Source organism: Melanaphis sacchari, unplaced genomic scaffold (assembly GCF_002803265.2).
Source record: "Melanaphis sacchari strain LSU unplaced genomic scaffold, SCAv2.0 Contig7_pilon_pilon, whole genome shotgun sequence".
Taxonomy (NCBI): domain Eukaryota; kingdom Metazoa; phylum Arthropoda; class Insecta; order Hemiptera; family Aphididae; genus Melanaphis; species Melanaphis sacchari.
Window position 1 is genome coordinate 6,097,036 of NW_020271560.1, and position 22,759 is coordinate 6,119,794.

The 22,759-nt window shown below is 25.0% G+C and overlaps 4 protein-coding genes across 10 annotated transcripts in view; 1 reads left to right on the forward strand and 3 right to left on the reverse strand.

Annotated features, from left to right (window-relative positions):
• The window catches only part of LOC112601911 (UV-stimulated scaffold protein A-like), a 29,283-nt gene extending 17,861 nt beyond the window's left edge, over window positions 1-11,422 (reverse strand). Inside the window, exon 1 of the mRNA XM_025349791.1 lies at window positions 10,926-11,422. Within this exon, the coding sequence (XP_025205576.1) occupies window positions 10,926-11,041 (116 nt within the window). The 5' untranslated portion in view covers window positions 11,042-11,422. The remainder of the gene's footprint in view (window positions 1-10,925) is intronic.
• LOC112601912 (arrestin red cell) lies at window positions 8,920-11,014 on the reverse strand. Its single transcript, XM_025349792.1, has one exon. It carries the CDS (start codon window positions 10,558-10,560, stop codon window positions 9,292-9,294), a length of 1,269 nt encoding a protein of 422 aa, XP_025205577.1. The 5' UTR covers window positions 10,561-11,014; the 3' UTR covers window positions 8,920-9,291.
• A 903-nt stretch (window positions 11,423-12,325) lies between the features above and the next one.
• LOC112601724 (TNF receptor-associated factor 6) lies at window positions 12,326-16,342 on the forward strand. Of its 5 annotated transcripts, none has more exons than XM_025349476.1 (7): window positions 12,326-12,466; window positions 13,520-13,645; window positions 14,294-14,480; window positions 15,006-15,122; window positions 15,187-15,317; window positions 15,541-15,840; window positions 15,899-16,342. In XM_025349476.1, exons 2-7 carry the CDS (start codon window positions 13,527-13,529, stop codon window positions 16,245-16,247), a joined length of 1,203 nt encoding a protein of 400 aa, XP_025205261.1. In that variant the 5' UTR covers window positions 12,326-12,466; window positions 13,520-13,526; the 3' UTR covers window positions 16,248-16,342. The 5 variants fall into 5 exon arrangements, with proteins under 5 accessions (XP_025205261.1, XP_025205259.1, XP_025205263.1 ...); XM_025349474.1 differs by having other exon boundaries at window positions 12,326-12,462; window positions 13,515-13,645; XM_025349478.1 differs by lacking the exon at window positions 12,326-12,466 and adding an exon at window positions 12,491-12,737 and having other exon boundaries at window positions 13,515-13,645.
• LOC112601722 (phosphatidylinositol N-acetylglucosaminyltransferase subunit A) lies at window positions 16,343-20,083 on the reverse strand. 3 transcript variants are annotated; one of them, XM_025349472.1, is made up of 12 exons: window positions 19,947-20,083; window positions 19,503-19,569; window positions 18,663-18,819; window positions 18,418-18,597; window positions 18,240-18,358; window positions 18,061-18,176; window positions 17,905-17,996; window positions 17,629-17,834; window positions 17,464-17,549; window positions 17,110-17,293; window positions 16,537-16,627; window positions 16,343-16,475 (listed from the first exon to the last, which is right to left on the reverse strand). In XM_025349472.1, the coding sequence occupies exons 2-12, from the start codon at window positions 19,517-19,519 to the stop codon at window positions 16,401-16,403; spliced, it is 1,323 nt and encodes a 440-aa protein (XP_025205257.1). In that variant the 5' UTR covers window positions 19,520-19,569; window positions 19,947-20,083; the 3' UTR covers window positions 16,343-16,400. The 3 variants fall into 3 exon arrangements, with proteins under 3 accessions (XP_025205257.1, XP_025205258.1, XP_025205256.1); XM_025349473.1 differs by lacking the exon at window positions 19,947-20,083 and adding an exon at window positions 19,641-19,940; XM_025349471.1 differs by lacking the exon at window positions 19,947-20,083 and adding an exon at window positions 19,631-19,940.
• Window positions 20,084-22,759: the final 2,676 nt, after the last annotated feature.

The window sequence follows — 22,759 nt, forward strand, 5'->3', positions numbered from 1 at the left end:
TACTTTAAATTAAATAAATAAGAGAAAAAAAAATATAAAAAAAATATGTATATACTTAAGTAAAATGTACATAATGTAATGTAAAATTCACCTTAAATATCATGTCGAGTGTTACCGCTGGGTTGCTACTCACCTCACGCATTCACAACAATTGTATTTTCAACCCATATGCTTATTGTAACCATTATTACAGATTGTATATATTCTAATAAATGTTAAAAAAAAAAAAAAATAATATATATTTTGTAGACTAATCTCTGATTTTACTAATCAATTTATTTTTTAAAAATTCAATTTTGACAAAATAAATTTACATTGAAATTATAATTTCAATATTCTTGAATATTTTGAATTATTATTGAAATAAATTTCAATTTATTAAAATGCTAAATTTAGCTCTACCAAAAATAAATTGCAGGATTTTCAAAAGCGAATTATGTTCATTATGTAATATTAATAAATTAATAATATAATTAATAAATATTAATTATAAATAATTATATGTTTATCTTAATAATAGATTATGAACAATATTTTTTGTTAGTCCTTTCTATTAATGCATTTTTAGGGGTCATAATGTTGAAGACATTTTCACGCGATTTAATTGTGTAGTTAATAGTTATATGAAAATCGATTTTTCCACCACTAATATCATGGAATTTTCTAAAAAATACTTTAATACATAAATTGTTTTTTAGTGTAACTCTATATAAATTACACATAATATGTACATATATATTTTTAAGTCATAAATTTTTCTCTAATAACTTAAAATCAATTAATACCAACTTTACGTTTAAAATAATACAAAATATAAGTTGTAACTGTGAATAAAATATGTGTTTAAAAATATACATGAGAAAATGGTAGTCGGTAAGTAAATGCATACAGCTCTACTATACATTAGATATTGAATGAATCCTTTAATAGATGAATTAAAGTTGAATTCAAAGATATATCATCATATACGAAAAACGATTCTAAGTTGAAACAGTCTTTCAGCCTATATTTTCATATTTCGTGTCATGTTTTTTTAATATAGTAATTAAAACTATTAATTTTACTTTTAATATTATAGTAAATTGACATCATTAGTTCTTGAATAATGCATTATTTAATTATAATAATAATAATATGCATTTACATAATATATCATATTATATCGATTTATATAAATCTAAATTTAATAGCATCTTTCTGTAAATGCCGTAAAATAGCAAAAATAGGTTCATACCATAAATAGATAATATTTTAAAATAAATCAAAAATGTCATTGCGTGTAGTAAAATTTATAATAATATAATAAACAAAAGTTTTAAGTTACCCCACAAAATATTTTTCATTCCTAACAAAATAATTAACATCATTATTCATCGTTAAATTACATCATTTTGCTCAAATTTGAAATTTTTCAAATATTAATAAAAAATAATTGTCTTTATATATTTTTAGATTTTATATTTTCAGTATAAGCTACTTTTGATAAATAGTATATTCTATTTTCAAGACTTAAATGTAAAAGAAAAGTTTTGATGAATTTCCAACTACAACAAATTAGTATGCAATTTATTACAATTTTGATGAATTTCATCAAAATTCTAACTTAAATTGCATAAAAAAAAGGTATGCTAATGTATTTTTAATATTTTTAAACAGAAATAAGAACTTTTATGAAGTCTTGTATACAATTTCTATGAATATTAATACAGCGAATACATTTTTATTAACAATTATAAAAAATAAAAAATTTGAAAAATTGTCAAGCTTAAAATTATTAAAATATTTCAAACATTGTACTATTTATTATTAGTACCTATGTAGTTGATAGAGTCTAATCGACCTTTAGTATCCATGAGTATACAACTATTACAACTCAAAAAAATAACAAGTTTCTATACTTGTAAATTTATAATAAAACTGGTAACATATTTTATATATAGGTATAAGCAAAAACACATCGTATATAATAAGAAAATGCACGACAAACGCACAACAGATATATATATATAATATTATAATGTATTTTATCCTCTCGATTAAATTTAACGTATAAAATACATAATGATAACAAGGACTAGAAAATTCTAACAAATGCATACATTTTTTGGTAATTCAAAAACATCAAAAGTGTGATACGAATTTGTTTAATACTTTCTTGGTATATCTATACTAAATTTTATTTTGTTAATTTTTACATATTTATGACTTTTAACTCTAATTTTTATGGGTTTAGAATTTTAAATACTATTTATAGACATATTTTTATATAATAAAACCATGTATTTTATTCTCAAATAGTAATTACGTTATCTATCGATTGTTATCACTAATCTCATTATTAGATAATTCCAATCGTTTTCATTGATTTGGTTATTCTTCAAATCATTTCAGACTCATCTTATTGCAATTATCGGATTCGTCGTATCTATGTTTCAGAGCGGGACCAATTACCTAATTCCCTAAATACCTACCACTAGATTCTGTGAAAAATATAAAATTTATAGAATTAAAAAAAACTTAAAAATTATTTTGAAAAAAAAAAAAATGTTTTGTTAACAATTTTATTTTACATATTTTCTATTCTTATATAAAGCATTAAATATTCTTATTTAATAATAAGATTAAATAATATTAGCATTATTTTAATGCTATAATTTCCAAGCCCCAGAGCATATTTTAACATACAAAATAGATGGCATGAGTACCACCTAGTGAAAAATTAGTGCTACCTAGTCCTAGTGTCTAATGAATGTGCCTCGTAATCCATATCAAAGTAGGACATAAAATATACCCGGCAAGAATGGGCTGTAAGTTTTACTATAAAATGAAAATAGCAAAAAAAAGAGGTTATCAACTGCTTCTCCTCCCCCAATTAAAATCACTATGACTTATAATGATAGCGCCACCGCATAAAAATTTCTTAAAATATGCTCTACAGCAAGCCCTGAAATAATAATAAAAAATCCAAACCAACATTTTTGAAAAAAAATTGTTTGCAATTTTTTTCATTATAATTATTTTTATTTTTATAAATTATAACAGCGTAAGTTTTAGATTTTTAGCAGATTAATATAATATATATATTTGATATTATATATTAACATAATTATTTTTTATAGACATGTAAAATCAAAATTTTGTCAAAATCACATATTTAGACCATAAACCTATTACAATAAATTATACACTATAGTTGTACAATAAGTTGGTATACTGACTAAAGCTAATAATATAATATAACATGGTAAAATAATTAAATCTTTCTTCCTTAATACTAACAATAAAATAAATTATTTAAATTTCAATATTAAAAACCTATCATAAAATGTACTTAGTGATATAGCAAGCTGATAAATTCATCATAATTTTTCGTATACAATAGTATAATTATGAATGATAGTATGTTATAATTATAAATTATAACGATAAAATATTGAGCTCAAATTTAACACATACCTTACAGTGACTCACTCGACACCTATACTATACAGCAGAAAGGTAACTCAAAGCTGGCCTGAAGCGAGGCTTAGGGCAAATTTTTTTAGACAAAGCCTATATAGTAAAAACCTTTTTCTATAGTATTAAATAATGTATAATTTTATAAACGCGAGGCCCAAAATGTCATACAAATGGGCAAGATCCAGGGCAGGAACCCCGCTGATTCATTTTTTTTATTTCACATCCAAAAGCAGAATATTTTTTTGAAAATTTTGATGAAAAAATCGAATAATGAATAAAATTACAAAATACAAATATCATATTGTAATATCATATCACAACTTTCTTCATCTAAAACATAAAATATTTTTATACGTCAAAATTCTCAGAATATATTCAGTTTTGAAAACTAAATTAAAAAAATACGTTTATAATCATTCAAAAAAATAAGCAACTTAATAAATAATGATGATAAAAATTGCTAAAAACATAAAAATTTATTTTTCAAAGTGCTGTTTTATATTCAATTTTGTAAAAAAAAAAATAATATTTTTAAAGACATTAAATTATTATTTTTAGATATTATTATAATAATAAGATTGGTGCCAATTATATATTAAATTTTACCATAGACGGACTCACTATACAAAATATTAACGGGTTTTATGTTTTTTTTTATAGGTAGATACCTACAAATTCGTTGTACTCCTTCGATTATTATATCACCAGTCATCACTAATATCACTATATGCTTACTTACTTGCAATATAATGTTAATAGACCATTTTTTTCTGCAGCTACAAATTACAACATTAAATCGTAGCATCTTAGATACATAATATTGTATATTGTATATATTTGTATATAATATCTAGAAACCAATAAAGTTAACCGTCTACAATCTATACCAAATTATTATCTTAGGTTAAATTGTTTTCGATATTTGTTCGTGTTACGTGAAGGTGTATTTTCTTACCTTGTTGAACGAGAATTTCATTTCACTTTGACATACCTATAAATTTTATACTCCCTCAACAAAAGCTTATACAATTTAATATTTTTTAGTTTATTGTCAAGATTCGACATTTCAACAGGGCGTTCAAGGACAATACCACAAACCCGTCTGTTGAATAATGTCGATAAAACTGCAGTTTTTATACCATGAACCACGATATTAAAAACACAATAATTGACGCCAAGATTTTTTTTTTGTTTATTCAGATCGAAAATATTCATATAATACGACTTGATAAAAAATATTTTTAAAACAATTTATAAAGGAGAGTTATTTATATTGTATAAAGAAATAAATTGTAACCTTCCTACTTAGGTGTTACTAATGATATAACTACAATAAAACGTAAAAAATAAAATAAATGTATAATATCATATATAAATTATCTGCATACAGATATTGGTTTTTGAGGAAGGAGGCACTCTACTGCTCTTCGGAATATTTTAATAATAATTAAATCAATGAAAACACATGTTGATAATTTAAATTTGCCTTGAAAAAAACAAACTGTAGTTTATCGAAGGATTTATAAAACTCAATTAATAAACAGATTACAGACGCTCAATTTTTGGCAACAGTTAATAATTGTGTTAGTAGGTACTTCCTGCCATTGCGTTCTGGACTTAATTAAAACATACAGAGTATAATAATAATAATACAAACTCAAATATGCACAATACATTCTAGTGACTATCATATGACGTGAGTACCCCACTATTTCAATAAAATATTATTAATATAATATATATATATATACATCTTTGCATTGAATAGAAATTAAAAATCATATACAATCACGCAGTAGTGTACCTTAAAATGTTATAATAACATACTCGTAATTCATTTCAGGTACAATATTTTGCATTTTCACCAACAGTATTAATTGTATTATGCAATACCTATTACGCATAATACGATATTGTATCTCGCACCTATACGTCATAATGTCATACTGATAAAGCCGATTTTTTTTCAATTAGAAATAATAATCGCGTAAGATTTCAATTTTCAATGAACAACGTGATTATATCACAAAATACATCAATCTTAAATCTTAATTATCAAAACAGCTTTCATTTAGACGAATAACTTGTATTTATAACTCGTAAGCTACTATAATTATTATGTAGGTAGACCTCACAGATTTATTTTAATAAATAACTTTCATACATTTTCGTACGTAAACTTTTATGATTGTAGATTCTGCTGAATAATGCGAATAAGCAATACATTAATTTATCTCACGACCATTAAATTCTTTTCTTGGGTAGTGTTGTAATGAATTTGAGCTTTAAAAGTGTCTTAAACATAAGCTAATCGAAAATTGACGACAGGTGATACACCAATAGTATCCAATAGACTCCAAAATTTCAACAATGTTCGATCAATATGAAATTATATTTCAATGACCAAGCTTTGCTCAATATCATAATTCGAGCGTGTTGTTGTGTTTCAATATTAAAATCGAAGACCAGGAGATTTTAATTTTATATTTTACTTTTACACACTATTATAAATATTATGATGTATAGTAGGATAAGTACCTAACAAATATTTAATAAATAGGTAGGTACATACTACATAATAATAAAATATATCATAAAAAAGTTTTTTTTATAGATTTATATTTTTATTAACCACAATATAGTATTGATCACAAAATTTGAATTATAAGTGGAAATGGTATAAGGTAATATATATTATAAGCTATAGGTACCTAATTGTTCTAAAAAAGCCACGCTTTAAAGCTAAAAACATCACTTAGATAAATAAATAAATATGTTTTACAATATAATTAAAGATGGTAAATACTAAATATGTATAACTGTTTATATAATAAATTAATACAAGTTAATAGTTTAGTTATGTCAACCAAAAGTAATAGGTAACCTAATAATCATTTGTTGTCATTATTGATTATGTTTTTTTACAATATTATTTTACATTCTACTCCAAAATCTAATACGTTTCATACAAATGGAACATTACAGTCACATACAAATCATTCCATACATTAAAATAATTAATTTTAAACCTAAAAAGTAATTAACATAAAAATTAGGATTTACATATTTTATTTAAGGTAATGACTCCGAGGTTTTACTCGCCTAACAAAATAATGTCAATAGATATTGCTTTTAACATTTTTTATTTGATATGTATTTGAATTATTTTTAAGAATGTGCATAAGAACAAATATCTGAAGATTATTTTTATAAAAGTAATCATATAGATATACTTCAATGCCTTAGTTTCATATCAGATTCAATAATTGTGCATAAAATGGAAAAAAAATATTATCTCATTTAGAATTATTAATTAAATAAAAATGAATTGATGTAGATATAGAATGATTAATACAAATTAAACGCTATTTTAGTTAAGGTTCGGTTAAAGCACCACCATCAAAAAAAAAAAAAATATATCTTTTCTTTGCTTCACCCTGTTTTGCAAATTTATTTAAACCAGAGCCAAATCTAATTAATTAAAATTAATTAAATATCTACTTCAGTAAGGCATATTTATTAAAAAGCTTAACAAAATGTTTAATGCAAGTATATTGTGTAAAAATAGTTAGGTAATTATTCTTAAAATAAACAATTTTTTTAGCTATTATATTATACATCTCAATATGTTTTAAATTATATTCTGATTTTTCAGATTCTTTAACTAGAAAAACAATTTAATTATGCTCATAAGAAAATTACAAACTAGGGTATTAGGAATAATACATCTAAATACATGCTATTTTGATACAATACATTTTATTGTAAGATTTGGACTTAATATCATAAAAAAGGTAAAAATTATTCTACGAGGTTATTAATATTAACTGTTTTAAAGGACTAGACTGTTACAAAACAAAACAAAAACATAATAAACCTATAAAAGTGAACTTTAATTGTGTTTACAATCAACATGAGAAATTAAATTAACAAAAAGTGTAATCATGCATTTTAATTTAACACTTATTTTTAAATAAAATTGTATGAAAATCTAATTGAAAATATAATTGGTTAAGATAAGTTTACTGAAATTTAACAGAGAAAGAATAGAATATAATTTATAAATACTGAAGTAATTTAATTAAGTCTAAAATTGTATTTGTGTTTTATAAATTGATATTAAACATAATATAAATAGTATTCACCATAATTTATTTTATTTTTTTTTTTGTTCAAAAGAAGCCAAAATTTTAACAAATAAAATAATTGGACAAACACAAACAAAATAATAACAATCAGCAATAATTGTCAGTTCAAGAATTAAAGATCCATATATCAATTTTACATTAAATATGATTATAATTTATAATTAACAGTACCAAAATGTTGACAAATCCAATTGTTAATAGTGACAATAAAAAAAAAAAAAAAATTTAAAAAAAAACCCTGTCAAAAAAAGTTAAGATCATAGAATATTACTGGTTATGTTCAACTAACTAAGTTTATCTTAAGATTACTTTCAATACATAAATCACAATACACACAGATAATTTGCCTATTAATTATTATACATTATTCAATTACATAAATTATTTAACAACAATTCAACTTAATATATTCAAAATCTTATACCTAATTCGATTGTCAAAACATAATTGAAAAAATATAAATTGCTTAGATGTTTGGTAACCTAAAGAATCTTTTATACTACATACAGGTAAGCTAATGCCGTGGAATAAATAATTTATATAAATTAATTACAAATATGTACTGGCCATTAAATCTAAATAGAAAATAATAATTCACAAAAATAAACAAAATTATTATTGTTATTAAACACAAAAGTGAAAACATTTTGGCACAAATAAAAATGCTGGTGTGCTGCACTTGAGTATTAATAGGTATTGATTATATATTAAACTACCTAGAAAATATATTTTAGGTAGGAACTTGCTCAATTTTTAGGGTTGTATATTGAAATAAACATTTTAGCATATTGAATAATAATTTATAATTATAATATAGATTTTTTAAAGAAATAAAATACCTATTACAGTTAAAAAAAATACACAAGAAAATAAATTGAAATATGATTGATTTGATGTTTAACAATTGAAGGAATGTTAGAACTATTTGTGTAAGCATATTAAATAAACTTTAAAATGCAAAATTATACATTTAACCATAAAAAATTATTAGTAATAAAAAATAAAAGAATATTGTACAATTTCCAATTAATGTTTTATTAAAAATGTATTTTTTTTGAAACCTAATATTATTAAAACAGGTTTTGTATATAGTATCTATTCAATAAATTACAGATTATTAAAAATAATAAATTTCCTAAATTTTAGTTTATTATTATACCTAAACAGTTTATTAATAAATTAAATACCAACAAAATAATTATTAGGTATATAAATATTTTAATCAGTTTTAATAAAAATTACAGAATTATAACATTAAATTAGTAGTGAATTTTTATATAATTTGGTAATAATTAATTAAGCTACAAAAATAACATTAAAAGTCTAATGGATGATGTACTGAATACTTTATAATAAAAAATTTAATAAATTAAATGATAAATTTTAACCCTATCCTTGGGCTCTAAATAAATAGATCAATGTTAACAGTATAGCGCACTAAGTTCCGACAAAAAATTAAAAAAATCTTATAACTGCATTGATCTTTTATCAGTTATCATAGAAATCAATTTCTATCAGTTATAGGAATATTCATGATTTCCATTGAAATCTATACAATTAGAATAAACGTACTGTTATTCTATTTGATAGAGACATCCAGTAGATTTATGTATTATTTACTTATACTTTAGACTGAACAATAAATTAATTCATAAATTCATCCAGATTTACATAGTTATTTAAATTAATCGTTACCAGCTTTTAATCGTAAACGAGCAAAATCTTCAAAAATTATATCTTCATCATGAGATGGTGCAGGGCTTTCTTCATCTAATTCAATCAAATTATCAACACGTACTCCGTTGTCATCAATTGCTGTACCAGAGTTTACAACATTATTGGCTATTGGAAGTACTTCCTCTTCAGGCTTGGGGTGCATCAAAATAAATGGAAGTTCAGCTGTCAATTCTCCTGCTAAAGCGCCTAAGCAAAGTTTTACCTTCACTTTATATTGAACAATAATCCCTAGATTTTCTTTTTGTGAAGGATTGCTCACTATTGTAGAAGAAGCAAGATTTGTATCTTCATGCTTTAACTGCCCGTCCAAAGCTAGGCCACGTTTATCTTTGTTGTTGTGCAAAGTAGGTTTTACAGTATATACTTTAGACAAAGTGAAACCAGGACCAACAGGGCAACCGTCTTCACTCTCTAATTCAGCAACAGTACATTTATATTGGGCAGTGGAAAACAGACATATATCAGCAAATTGTCTAACAAACACTTTTACTTTTTTTACAGTTCGATTAGAATTATTAGCTATGTGGACATTTACTGATATACTTTCCCCGTGGTAGTAAAGCTCTTTGTCCAAGGATGCTTCTAAGTATAACTTGTTTGGGCTCATAACAAATTCTTTATATACTTCAACTGATGGTTGTACTTCCTCTTTTTTGGGAGCATACATAATTTTTCTAATAGCCAGTCTTATTGAGTTTCTCTTGTGAGGTTTGTCTTCAGCTGTATCGCCAACAAATGCTTTGAACTCATAGTCTACTCCACATGGTTTTCCTGTATCACCTGCAGCTGGTTGCAGCGTAACAGATGCTGGACAATGTGGTGGCAATTCAAAATAAAATGGTATAGCATTTGGACCAAGTTTCTTGATCAAACGTTCTTGTAGCCTAGTTGGAGTCCGTATATTACCAACAGGATATATTTGTTCAGATGCTATATAAAGATCTTTTCGAAAAGTCAAGCCCAACACATCTAAGTCTTCGCGGCCATATCGAAAAGCGGCTAAAACATGGCCAAATACCTTTCTTCCTTTAACGTAATCGGGATCAACCAAAACTACACCATCGATAGGGTCAACATTGGTGATGTGATCAACAAAATCTCTTTTGCCCAAGTAAACTGTAATTTTACCGTTTGGCGAGCTTTTCTTAAACACCCTGGTTGGTTGTCTAAGATTACCTCGGGTAACAGAATCTGATTCAACATTGTTCTTATCCATAGTTATTTTAATAGGTATATCAAGAGTAATATATTACAATAATAATATAATATTTTTTATTGAACGATTATGACTATTTACAATAGCTGCTAAACAGGGTGACACTCAGGATTGGGTTGACGGTGCGACATGGTGACATGTATGTTTTTATAGAGTAATACTACGAGACAATGTTTCTCTGCATTTTAACGACGATTGTAAGAATTAAACAAGATTACTATTATGCAGTTATGGATAGTGGTGGTGCTAGAAGTAGTAGTGATGGTGGTGATTGACAGTAATAATAGTGGTAGACGATATAATTGTACGAGTAAATATACGAGTTATGTTTTTGAGCTTTTTTGGCATAAGATTTTGACACTTACTTGCAGATGTTTTCGATTTCGTCATATAACTTGCGATCAACGTCGTTTTCACCAGTGCTGGTCAAACGTTCGATGAGTTGAGCTGCACGGCTAGCTATATTGTAGTCCAGCGTCATGCTAGGCCAACAGCGAGTATCTGGCTAGAGAGCAATGCCTTTGTAAGAACGTCTATCGCGTATGGTAAGCGCCAACGATAGCCTGACAAGCGATGGCGAGTTGAAACTGTAGTGACGACGTATTGGTAAACAGATCACAGATGCGATGATCGGTATAGTTTTTCGGTCACTGATTGTCGCGACGACTAGCGTTAAAGATGTGCGACAGCGGTTGTGCACTGTGCAGCGACGATGAACGAACGCGCCATCGGTGACGAGTGTTCGCAACGACGGCAACACCTACGCGACGTTTACACGGGAAATCGATTCGTAATAATAACAATAAAATTTGTCTCGCGCTATTTAATTGTTATACAGTCAATAATACAAAACTAATGACTATTATTGTTTACTTATCTGTTATTAAATAGTAATCATAATAGGATGATTATTATAACACAATATAAGGCGAGATGATATAATAATTATATTATTATTGCTATCAACTATATTCTGTTTGTGTCTGTGAAGTACGATGATTTTTCGTTCCGCGCTCGAATAGTAATAATAATAATAATATGATACGCGCATACTACGACTGTCAGTGCGATTAGCGCGTGCGTTTGTATGTATGCGCACGCGCAAAAGAATACGTGATTAATATTATTAATAATGTGCATTATGCGTATGTAATACTGTATTACTGTAATATAATAATATTTAACTTTTATGATATAATACTATCGTAATATTTGTAACATAAAATATTATTATTTAATATTTATTAATTTATTTTATTTTACGTGGTACATGTTTTGCAAATCTTAATGCCCTTATGCCTGTTTGATTCATACGTTTCCTCCCGCAATCGAATTATTATAACATAGGAACATCACACGAACATAGAATTTGAATTACTAATTACTACAGTATAATAAACTATGCAATATTTTTGTCAACAAAATAACTTAACCAAATTAAGCGCAAATCTAGGAATATGAAATGGAGGGGGCTAATTTTTATTTATAGTAAGTCAAAAAGTATATAATTTTAGTAAATATATAAAATATTAGCATTTATAAATTTTTAAATAATAAACATCAAAAATAATCAGTAATATCGTAATATATTATTTTAAATTAAAAAAAAATTAGGTATTGACTATTGAGTGGTATTGATAAGATAATTTTAAAATAATTTTACATTTAATATCAAGATAATAAAGTTAAAGGGATTTTTAGGTTTTTATGTTGTCTCACATGTTTCTTTCTAAAATCGATACTGAGTTACACACAAAAACAAAATAGTAAGAAACTTGGAAGTAGAGTAGATAAAAAAATAATATCGCGTCTACTAAACGATTTACGATACCTCAAATTCAAAATTCAAAATACGAATTAGATTTATGATAGACTATCTTAAATCATGATTGTGCCATAATGGTAAATACCAGATAATGATTTCAATTCTCAATCTGCGGTGAAGCTTTTTAGTTTTCACCGATATTGTTATTAAATTATTATGTTGTTAATATTGTTTATTATAAAAAAATAGTTATTATCTACTTTATAATGTAAATAGTATTCGTCGTGATAGTTATTATTATGATAAATAATCACAGTGTCCACCTAGCACCTTCTTGACTCTACGGCTAGTAGCTAGTGTTATACTAAAGTTTAAGCCCACCACGTAGTACGTTTTGTTTTCGTTCACATTGGTATGTATGATGTATCTACATAGCCTACTATCCTTGTACAATACAATTGACAATTGATTATGCACTCGTATGCATTTAATATGTTATTTTGTATGCAAATTATGATTTTTACGCGTTTAAACTTCATTGCTGATGAAATTATGTTTTGAATTATAAATCGTTATAAGAGCTACAAGTGATTATTATAGATATTTATTATTTAATAATAGATATTATCAACTATATTCATTTTATATTGTCGCAATTATTTTATCTACCGATTTTCAAAATTTTACAATTTTTTTTATTATTTAAAATTTTAAATTATTGCCCTAAATATTTAATTGTTTTTCAATTAAAGTTCTCAAAATATTTATAATTTTTACCAAACCTTATTTTTTATGAGGTATTAAATATTTATTACATAAAAGCTGTTCCTTAGCATACAAAGCATTTATGATTAGCTCAATATTTGTAAATCACAAATCTCCAATGATTGGTATTTGTTAAGTACTGTACATTTATAAAAAAAATAAAAAATAATACTTCAATTTGTTATAACACCATTAAAATATTATTTGTTATTAAAAGAATAAAAAATAAAATATATTGTTATATTTACTGAATGCTAAATTGGTATATAATATATTGCATTATACAATACCTATAATTTATTAAAAATAATTGAATACCTATGCAATTTTTTATACCTTATATTAAAAATTGTTTTGTATATTTAATTTTTTTAATAATATATTATATATTTTGTTATACACATTGATATTGTCATTTTCACAGGTAAAAAAAAAAATGCTGTCGTTAATAGATCCTCGCTTTGAATGTTCTATTTGCCTTAATTGTCTAAAAGATCCAATGCTGACAAGATGTGGACATCGATTTTGTTCTGAGTGTATAAGTACATGGCTTAAGTAAGTTAAAACAAAATAAATTATGTATTTAATTATTTATTTAGTTATTATTTATGGATCATACTGTTTTTAACTATTGTGTTCTATTGATTTCTAAAACACTTGACGTCTTAGATTACTAACCCTAGTTTTTTATATTACTTAGAATCCAAATACATCAACATTTATAACAAAGTTATTATATAGATTTTTTTGCTGAATAAAACACCTAGGTTCTAAACTTACCTATGTTTATATTTAATAATTATATATGTTACAATAAATCATAATATCTAAGTAATAATGTCTTTTACCAAACATCAATGATAAAAAAATTATTAGGTTACTAACATAACTCTTAAGTAACTAGTTATAAATCTATAAATATTGGTATATATTTTAAATTATACATAAAAATATCGTTTTTACAATAATCACTAGTAAATAACATAAGCGGTGATAGCAGTTATGTCAATGTTTTTCAGAAACATACATATTGTATGTTTTATCATTTTCAAAAATTAAAACATATACAATTTTTGTTGAGTTCTATATTTTATTATATTACAAATAATGTTTTTAATAAATTTATAGATAACGTATAAAATGTTAATTTTGTTCTTTTTTTTATAATCTGCTTTACCTATATCAACATTATTTTTGTTTTAGACGTAAAAGTCAAATCTGTCCAATTGATTTATTACCGCTTACTGTAGAAGGTTTGTTTCCTGATAACTACACAAAACGAGAAATAGATGAGCAAAAAGTTGCTTGTTTAAATACTGGTTGTAATGTAACAATACCATTGTTGGAAGCTGATCAACATTATGCCTCATGTGGATTTAGTAAAAATCAAGTTAGTTAGTTCTATAAATGTTTAAATTATAATTATTAATCAGTAATTTTCTATAAGTATTATCTAACATTTTTATATCCTAGAACAGGGGTCGGCAATTAAATTCTATGGAGGTCCAGAAAATCAAAAAAAAAAAATTTCGAGGGCCAGTAAAAACTAAAAACTCAGATATTAATTAATAATTGTTGTGTTATCGCAACTATTATTGTAAATAGCAATAAACAATAAACACCATCGTAATCTCTAAATACATCATAAAATAGATAAAATATATATTATGTGTGGAAAACCAGCATTATTAAAAAAAAAATATTTTTTGTGGTCCAATTATTTTTCTTTCGCGGGCCGCCTATTACCAACCACTGCCCTAGAAGTTTAACTTCCAAATTAACTCATCTTACTTATTTAAAATATCAAATAATTTTGGAATTAATTAATACCTATTGAGAAAATTGAGTACCATGAATTATATTCAAATCAAAGTTAAGTTATTAAAATAATATTAATTTGATTTGTGAAATGCAGGTAAATGGAGTTTCTGATAATCTCTGCCCATTTCATTTAATTGGATGTAAAGATACGATAAAAGATAAAAATGAATTATCAAACCATCTCGTTATGAGTGTGCATCGACATGTTACTGTAAGTAAACTTAATTAATATTTTTTTTTAAATCAGATATTTAAAATTTTATAAATATTTCTAGCTACTTACAAAATCTCATATTGATTTTATGAATAAATTTCAAATCAGAGATGGTGCACGTTCTAAAGCTTTAGAAGCTACACAACTGTGGGATGCAAACAAAGATCCTAATTCTGAAAAAGCTTTACTTTGGTGAGTTATATACTTATTTATTTAAATATTATATTATACATTTTTATTTGATACTCATCAATAACTTAAAAGCAAAATGTAAATAACTGTACCGTTGATATGTTGTTTCTCATTTAAAATCCTTAAATTTAAAATATTAACATTAATTAGGTATCAAACTTATAATTTCTATATTTTGTCTATATTTTACAATTTTAATTATTATTATTTTTACTTACAACAGTAATTTATATGAAAGAATAGTTGTATTGGAACAAAGTAATATTGAGAAAGATAAAGATATAGAACGTCTGAATGAAAAAACTGCTATCAAGGATAAAGATATTGAACGACTCAGTCAAATGGTTAATAATTTAATCATAGAGTTTGCACAATCTCAAAATGCAATATCATTAATTACATGTAATGGTGTGTATATATGGAGATTTGAAAATTTTATGGAGTCTTTAAAATTAATGAGAGAAAAACCATTACAAACACGATACTATACTCCAGGATTCTATACATCTTCTACTGGATACAAGTAATTTATTTCAATACAAAACATCAGATGTTTAAAAAAATTTTTTTTTTAATTTTAGAGTATGTGGTCGAATAAATATGTCATCGGACAATCGTAATCTTTCTTTATTTATTCACATGATGCGTGGTGATTATGATGATACTTTAATTTGGCCATTTTCTGGTCATATTACTTTATCTTTAATCCATCCAACAAATCCAATACAAACCATTTGCTTAAAAATGGAATCATCAGCTGAATCTGAAGCATTTAGAAGATGTTCTTTCGGAAATAATGGTAATGAGGTTCCTTCTTTAAATCCAAGAGCTTTTGGTTATACTGAATTTGTTGCCATTGATGAAGTTCTTCAAAATGGGTTTATTAAAAATGACTCAATTGTGATTAAAATAATTGTTGAATGTATTTAACTTTTGATCTCTCAAGTAAAACTAATGTTGTACCACGCTTTTAAAAATATTATATGTAACTATATCCGTCCATATATAAGTTTATTTTAGAACCGTTAAATTTAAATATATACATTTTATTGAATAAATTAAAGTTTTACAAAATGTGTGTTATCAATCTTCAGTAACTGGCAAATTAGAATTTATACGATTATCCTTGATTTTATAATCCTTAGCCAGATCTATATCCTAAAAATAAATAATTATTTTTAATTACAATATTAAACAAAAATCTATTATTGTTTCTTACTGAACGCGGAATCAACCAATCCAGAAGTCTTAACAATATATGCATAAATGATACTACCAGTAGAAATGGATATACTCCAGTTGGTATGTAACTAAAATTTAAATAATATGTTTTTAATAGAGTGAGCAAACGATATAATTTTAAATATCAATATTGTTTAGTTTTTCTCAATATCGTATTGCAATATATCAATATAAAATACTAAAATATTTATATTTTATGTTTATAACATTAAACAATAAACATTAAATGAATTCATCATTACAGATCTTTACTGTATGTTTTATTGATAAATTACTTACTAAAATAACTTAATAAAAAACAAAAAATATCAAATAGTTAATAATTATTGAGCTTAATCAAATTATTAAATAATAATCCGTTATATACTATTATACTAATAGCTAAATACTTATATAATATATAGTGAAAAGATTGGATTTTAACTATATCACTAATATTTAATTCAATATCGATATTGAAAAAACAAAAAATAAGTCACAATATTAATATCGTTGGCCAACTCTAAATTTTAATAAAACAATTAATTAATTTAGTTTTAAGGTATAATACCTGCGTAATTGTTTTCCTAAACTTTTTGGTGATTCTAATGATACCATATTATACACTATTTCTGTTCTTTTGGCAATATTCATCCAGTTATACAGTGATTGCACTTTTTGATGACATTCAATTGGTGGTACTCCGAGTTCACTATTTACTTGATTTATAGCTTTATATAATCCTTGGAGTATAGCTAAAAATTAAAATAATTTTTGGTAAAACAATTAGGTAATTATAACACAATATATACAAAAAAACAAAATTTTTTTTAACAAATAATACTATTTTTAGTTTATGCAGCATTGCTATCAACATAATTTTATGAATACAAATTCATTATAACACTAAATTAACATGACTTACATGGAACATTTGGTTCAGTTAAAATTATTAGTTCTGGAGGTAATACTTCTGGTATACCACCTACTCTTGTACTAACAATCTTTAATCTTAAAATTGATAATAAATATTAAATTGCATTATTAACAAAATCAAATATATATCAATAGAAAAAAGTTAAAACCATACCCACAAGAAGCAGCTTCAACAATAGCCATACAATATGCTTCTGTTAAGGATGTATTTAAAAATATATGTCCACGATTAAGCACATTACATACTTGTGAATGCTCCAAGCTACCTAGTAATGTTACTTGTTCACCAATATTCAAATTGTTACGTATGTCTTCAAGTAGTTCACGTTTAGGACCATCACCTCCAATAATAAATTGAACCTATAAAATGTATTAATTAATTTCATTAAGAATGGGTAAATAAAGTTAATATTCTTTTATGAGCAAATACCTTGTGATTTTTTAAGCAAACATCAGCAATAATTTGAGCTAACAAATCAACACCTTTTCTATAAACTAAACGACTAACCACAACAATTGTAACTGTGAACACAATTATTAAATTTCAATTAGTATTTTTAGTATTATATTCTATACAAATAATTACTTTTATTTTTTGTTCTTAATTCCAATTTTGGAACAAATGCTGTTGTATCAACAGCATTTGGTATGACTGAAACTCTATGATGGTTAACACGAGCTCGTAATACTGTATTTTCTTTACTAGAAAATAATCGTTTTAATATTATATACCTACATAATTTAAGTAATTAGATTAATCACTACCCAATATGTGATACACAAATGCAATGGTTACAATCAGCTAATGACATTTCTAAAAATTTATTTGTTATAATAGCTGAAGTGTCAGCAAATCCAAATAGTGAATGATCAGTGAATACTGTCTAGAAATTAAATATTTGTATTTATTTTATTTTACACATGATTGCTGAATTATTTTTACTTGGATGCCAAGTAAACGACCAATCATCATTGTTTCATGAGCTAAAGTTGAAAATGCTGAATGCCCGTGTATAATAGTAATTTGTTCTCGAACTAAAACATATCTTATCAAAGGTAAAGAACAAACCATTGAAGGTAAAACACATTGGTTATAGAATGGTTTGATTGGCAAATAATATACCTGAAATTAAGGTTTTATTATTCATAAAAAGTATTAAATAGTCTAAACATATATATTTGATTTACTTTCAATCCATTTGTCATGTAGCGTACTCCAACTCTATCTTGGTATGAATGAGTTAAGACAATAACTTTATATCCTTTCATTAAAAGACATTGCGATAAATTGAATATGTGTTCTTCCACTCCACCCATATTTGGGTAGAAGAAATCTGATGCCATACTAAAGTTATATTTTAAACATTAATTGTACAACTCAAGAATGTCTATTATTCATAAAATAATAAAATTGTTTAGAAACATAATATCCAGCTCTATTAACTATAAGAATTTCTAATATTGTGGAAAATGGCCATACGCCTAATAGTAAACTAATAAATAAATTTAAATTAATGAGCGATTTTCAAAATTTCTAGTCCAATGAACTCCTTATACAGGAAAAATAAAATGGTGAATGTAAATATATAGATATTGATTCATTATCTTAGCATTTTCACCAAGTATTTATTTTTTTTTTTAAATAATCAATAAAAATTCAAAATTGAATGTTGTCATTCTTAACATACATCCCACACACATTTCTGTATCAACAGATAGAATCATTACTATTTACCAATCATTGGCCATGACTTGGAATAATTGTTTAACTAAATAGTAAAAGAAAGCATAATGAATGAATTAAAATCGACGACAGCAATAAATGGGATTTCATAGACTAATTATTTAAATAATGTGTTATACTTGATATTTTTCCATACAATTACTATTGATTAGTATAAAATTAGTCAGTTAAGAGTAACCAGTTGCATTTTAATTAAAGAAAAATATTTTTAATGCCATTCATGTTGTAGACTTGCAATAACACTGAAGAGTAAATAGCACATAATTTCTAACTCGGTTACATACCAAATTTTATGTTTCATTTTGAACTTCACACACTTTGACCGTAAAATGTTGGATAATTCAGGAGAATCTGAAAAGGATTTTGATTACAATAATAATAATTTGACTGCAAGTTATAAGTGCAGCAATACTTTATTCCACCTCAGTGATCTGTTAGTAACTAGGTATCAAGTATTCACTAATTAGTAATAATTTAGGAAAAAAATAAAATATTAAATTAGAAATATCAAGTAGAATATTGCAGTTGCAACATTCAAATATTATTATTCATTATTTCCGAATTGCAGGCGAATGGGACGAGTAATCATACCGATCACAGCACTACACCAGTAAGTAGTAACTATATAGTATGTACCTACTATATACTAACTAGAAACTAGTGAGCTAACTAATGAGTAGTAACTAATGACTAAGTAATAAGTAGGCAACTGGCAAATAGACAACTACCTGCAGCTATTGACTATTCAATTATCTAAAATTCTAAAGTGAGTTATATAGTTCCATAGATTGACGCAAGCGCCCAACGTCCACCATATCATTCCATGCGTCTCGAAGATAATAATTTAATTATTAATTTATTTATTATCTGGGGCGTTCCATTGCTCCACTTGCGCAGGCGCTCAACCTTTTCATTTATATGACTTTTTCGACACAGTAAGTTATGGTCGTTTCTTATCACTCTTATCGGTAATAGAATATTGTGTGTTAATGGCGGGAAGTTAGATACAGCTTTATAGGTGATGAGTGCGGCATGTTTTTTTTTTAATTTTTATTAGAAAATATTCAATCGGTGTCAAATAAATAAACAACAAAGCATTTATCAGCAGGTACTTAGTTGGGCTGGATCGGGCCAGTTTGTATAATCAATGGTTTAACCAACATCATATAATAAAAATGTTAAATTAAAGTAAAAAAAGTGGTCAAACTGATATCCTACTGGCTACTGACTATTGTACCGTAGGTATCAAACGCGAGTCTCTGGATATGTAAAACTTGAATTATATATCTACGAAAAACGATTCTGACTATTTTGAGTGAAGTGTAATCTGTTAACCTATAAGACTATAATCTATATCATTAAGTATATTAGTATGTATCTAATTATCTAAATATATTTTAGATCTAAGCAAAGCGATAAATGTATTGATTTTATAATTATGTGTGTGTTTTTTTTTTCTTATTGTTAGTGGTAGGTACCTACACGATAAATAGTCAACAAAATGTTTCATTATTAAAAGTGGTTTTGGATAGAAAATTGGTTCTAGTTTGTAGTTTGTACCTTTAAGAAGTTAGAAAAACAAACAACAAATAGAGAAAAAAACTAAAATTTTTACCTAAATCCAATTTTATTTTTCTGATGTAACTTAAAAACAAATAATAACCCTAAAAACTTGAAATCTTTACAAAATACTTATATATGTGCATAATATATTATTATGATATAATTTTCAAAATGTTTTAAATATTTTACAGTTATTTATAGGCACGACAAATTTTTTTATATTTTTAGTGTTTCTTTCTATAAATAACAATACAAATATATTGAATGGATGAAAATCCATAAAGATTTGAAACAAGATTCCACATAAGTTGTTCTTACATCTGTATAAAAATATTAAAAATGTATTTGCACGATTTTTTAAGTATACATTTAAAGTTAAAAATTTTACAAAATTTGTCAAAATCGCAGTACTACGGTAATTACATACTATTTTGTAGTTAAAAATTCAAAAAATGTTTTGTTTTATTTTAAGTCTTGAAAATTAAATACAATATTCATCAGGAATAGTTCTAACTTAAATCATAAAATCTAAGAAAATATACAAGGATTATTATTTTTAATAGATGTTAGCGGAAATGTATATAATATTCGTATTTTAAAAAATGTCTAGAAACTCTACATAATCCCAACTACAGCCAAAAATGTATAAAATTATTTAAATTACCTAAGCATTACATAAAATGCCAAATAATGTATGGAAATACCTAGGTAATGTATTAAATCCATGTTATCAGTTAATATAATTAAAAGTATTTTTTCCTTATAAGTATATACCTACATACTACATAGATTTTTGAATTTTCTAGAATAATATAATAGTAATAAATAATAATTAATAACCTACTACCCATTCAATTTACAAATTAATTTTTTTTGTTTCGTTTTTATGTATTATATTCTGTACCTAGTATTAAATTGGTACTTTGTAATAAATATTTTTTTTTGTGTAGTAATAAAATTATTTTTTTTATCATGGTAAAAGAAAATTGATTTTTTTAGATTTTTCTAATAATTTCCCTATTTTACAGATTGCCAATTTGTTATTTGTCATTTTATGAAATGTATGTAATATATATATATAAATTATACACTTCTTTAAATATCATATAGAATTCCTAGGAATTTAATGTAGTAGGTTATACACATTGTCGCTAATATAGACATTTAATTTCAAGTTTCTCAAAATTACTTATTTAAACGTTAAATAAAAATTTTAATTGTTTTGTTTTAATTTTAAAATGTTATTCGTGGCAATTTAAAACTTTTACGTAGGTACCTGTATATTAGATATATTAATATAAATTGTGCTAAAAGCAATTATAACAAAATTTATAGTTATTTATTATAATAATATAAAATATAATATAATTCGTCAGGCTGCTGCCACATATTCGAATGAATCGAATTCTTATTAACTATTAGCACAGAATATGAAAATACTATTAGTTTCGTTTCATGGCTTACTCTCAAGCCATTGCTATCAAGCTGCGAGGTCATCAGATAAAAAAACTTAACCTAACCCTGCGCGCTTCCTTCACTATCCCCAATTGGATCCACCCTGCATTTCCCCCCTTGATTAAAATCCTAGATACGCCCATGTCTGAAGTTGAAAATTAAGCATTTTTACGTTAAGTTATAATAAACAAAAATCATTACATTATATTTATATACATCGCTCTGCTCAGTCATAAAAAATCATAATATAATTTTATTTTCTATGATGTGTAATTGTCATACAATACTATATAATATATAATATAAGTACCATTGAGCCTTGACATAATGACATATAAACATAATTATTAAATTATCACAGATATTATATACTAAACTTGTAAATAATGTTTCTATTATCTAAAATTTTAAATTGTAACAATATTATGATTGTAATTATTAAATTAATAAATAAATTAAATCATGTACGAGCAGTGGTGGATTAACGCATACCTAGGCCAAATAGAACAGGGCCTAAAGGCGC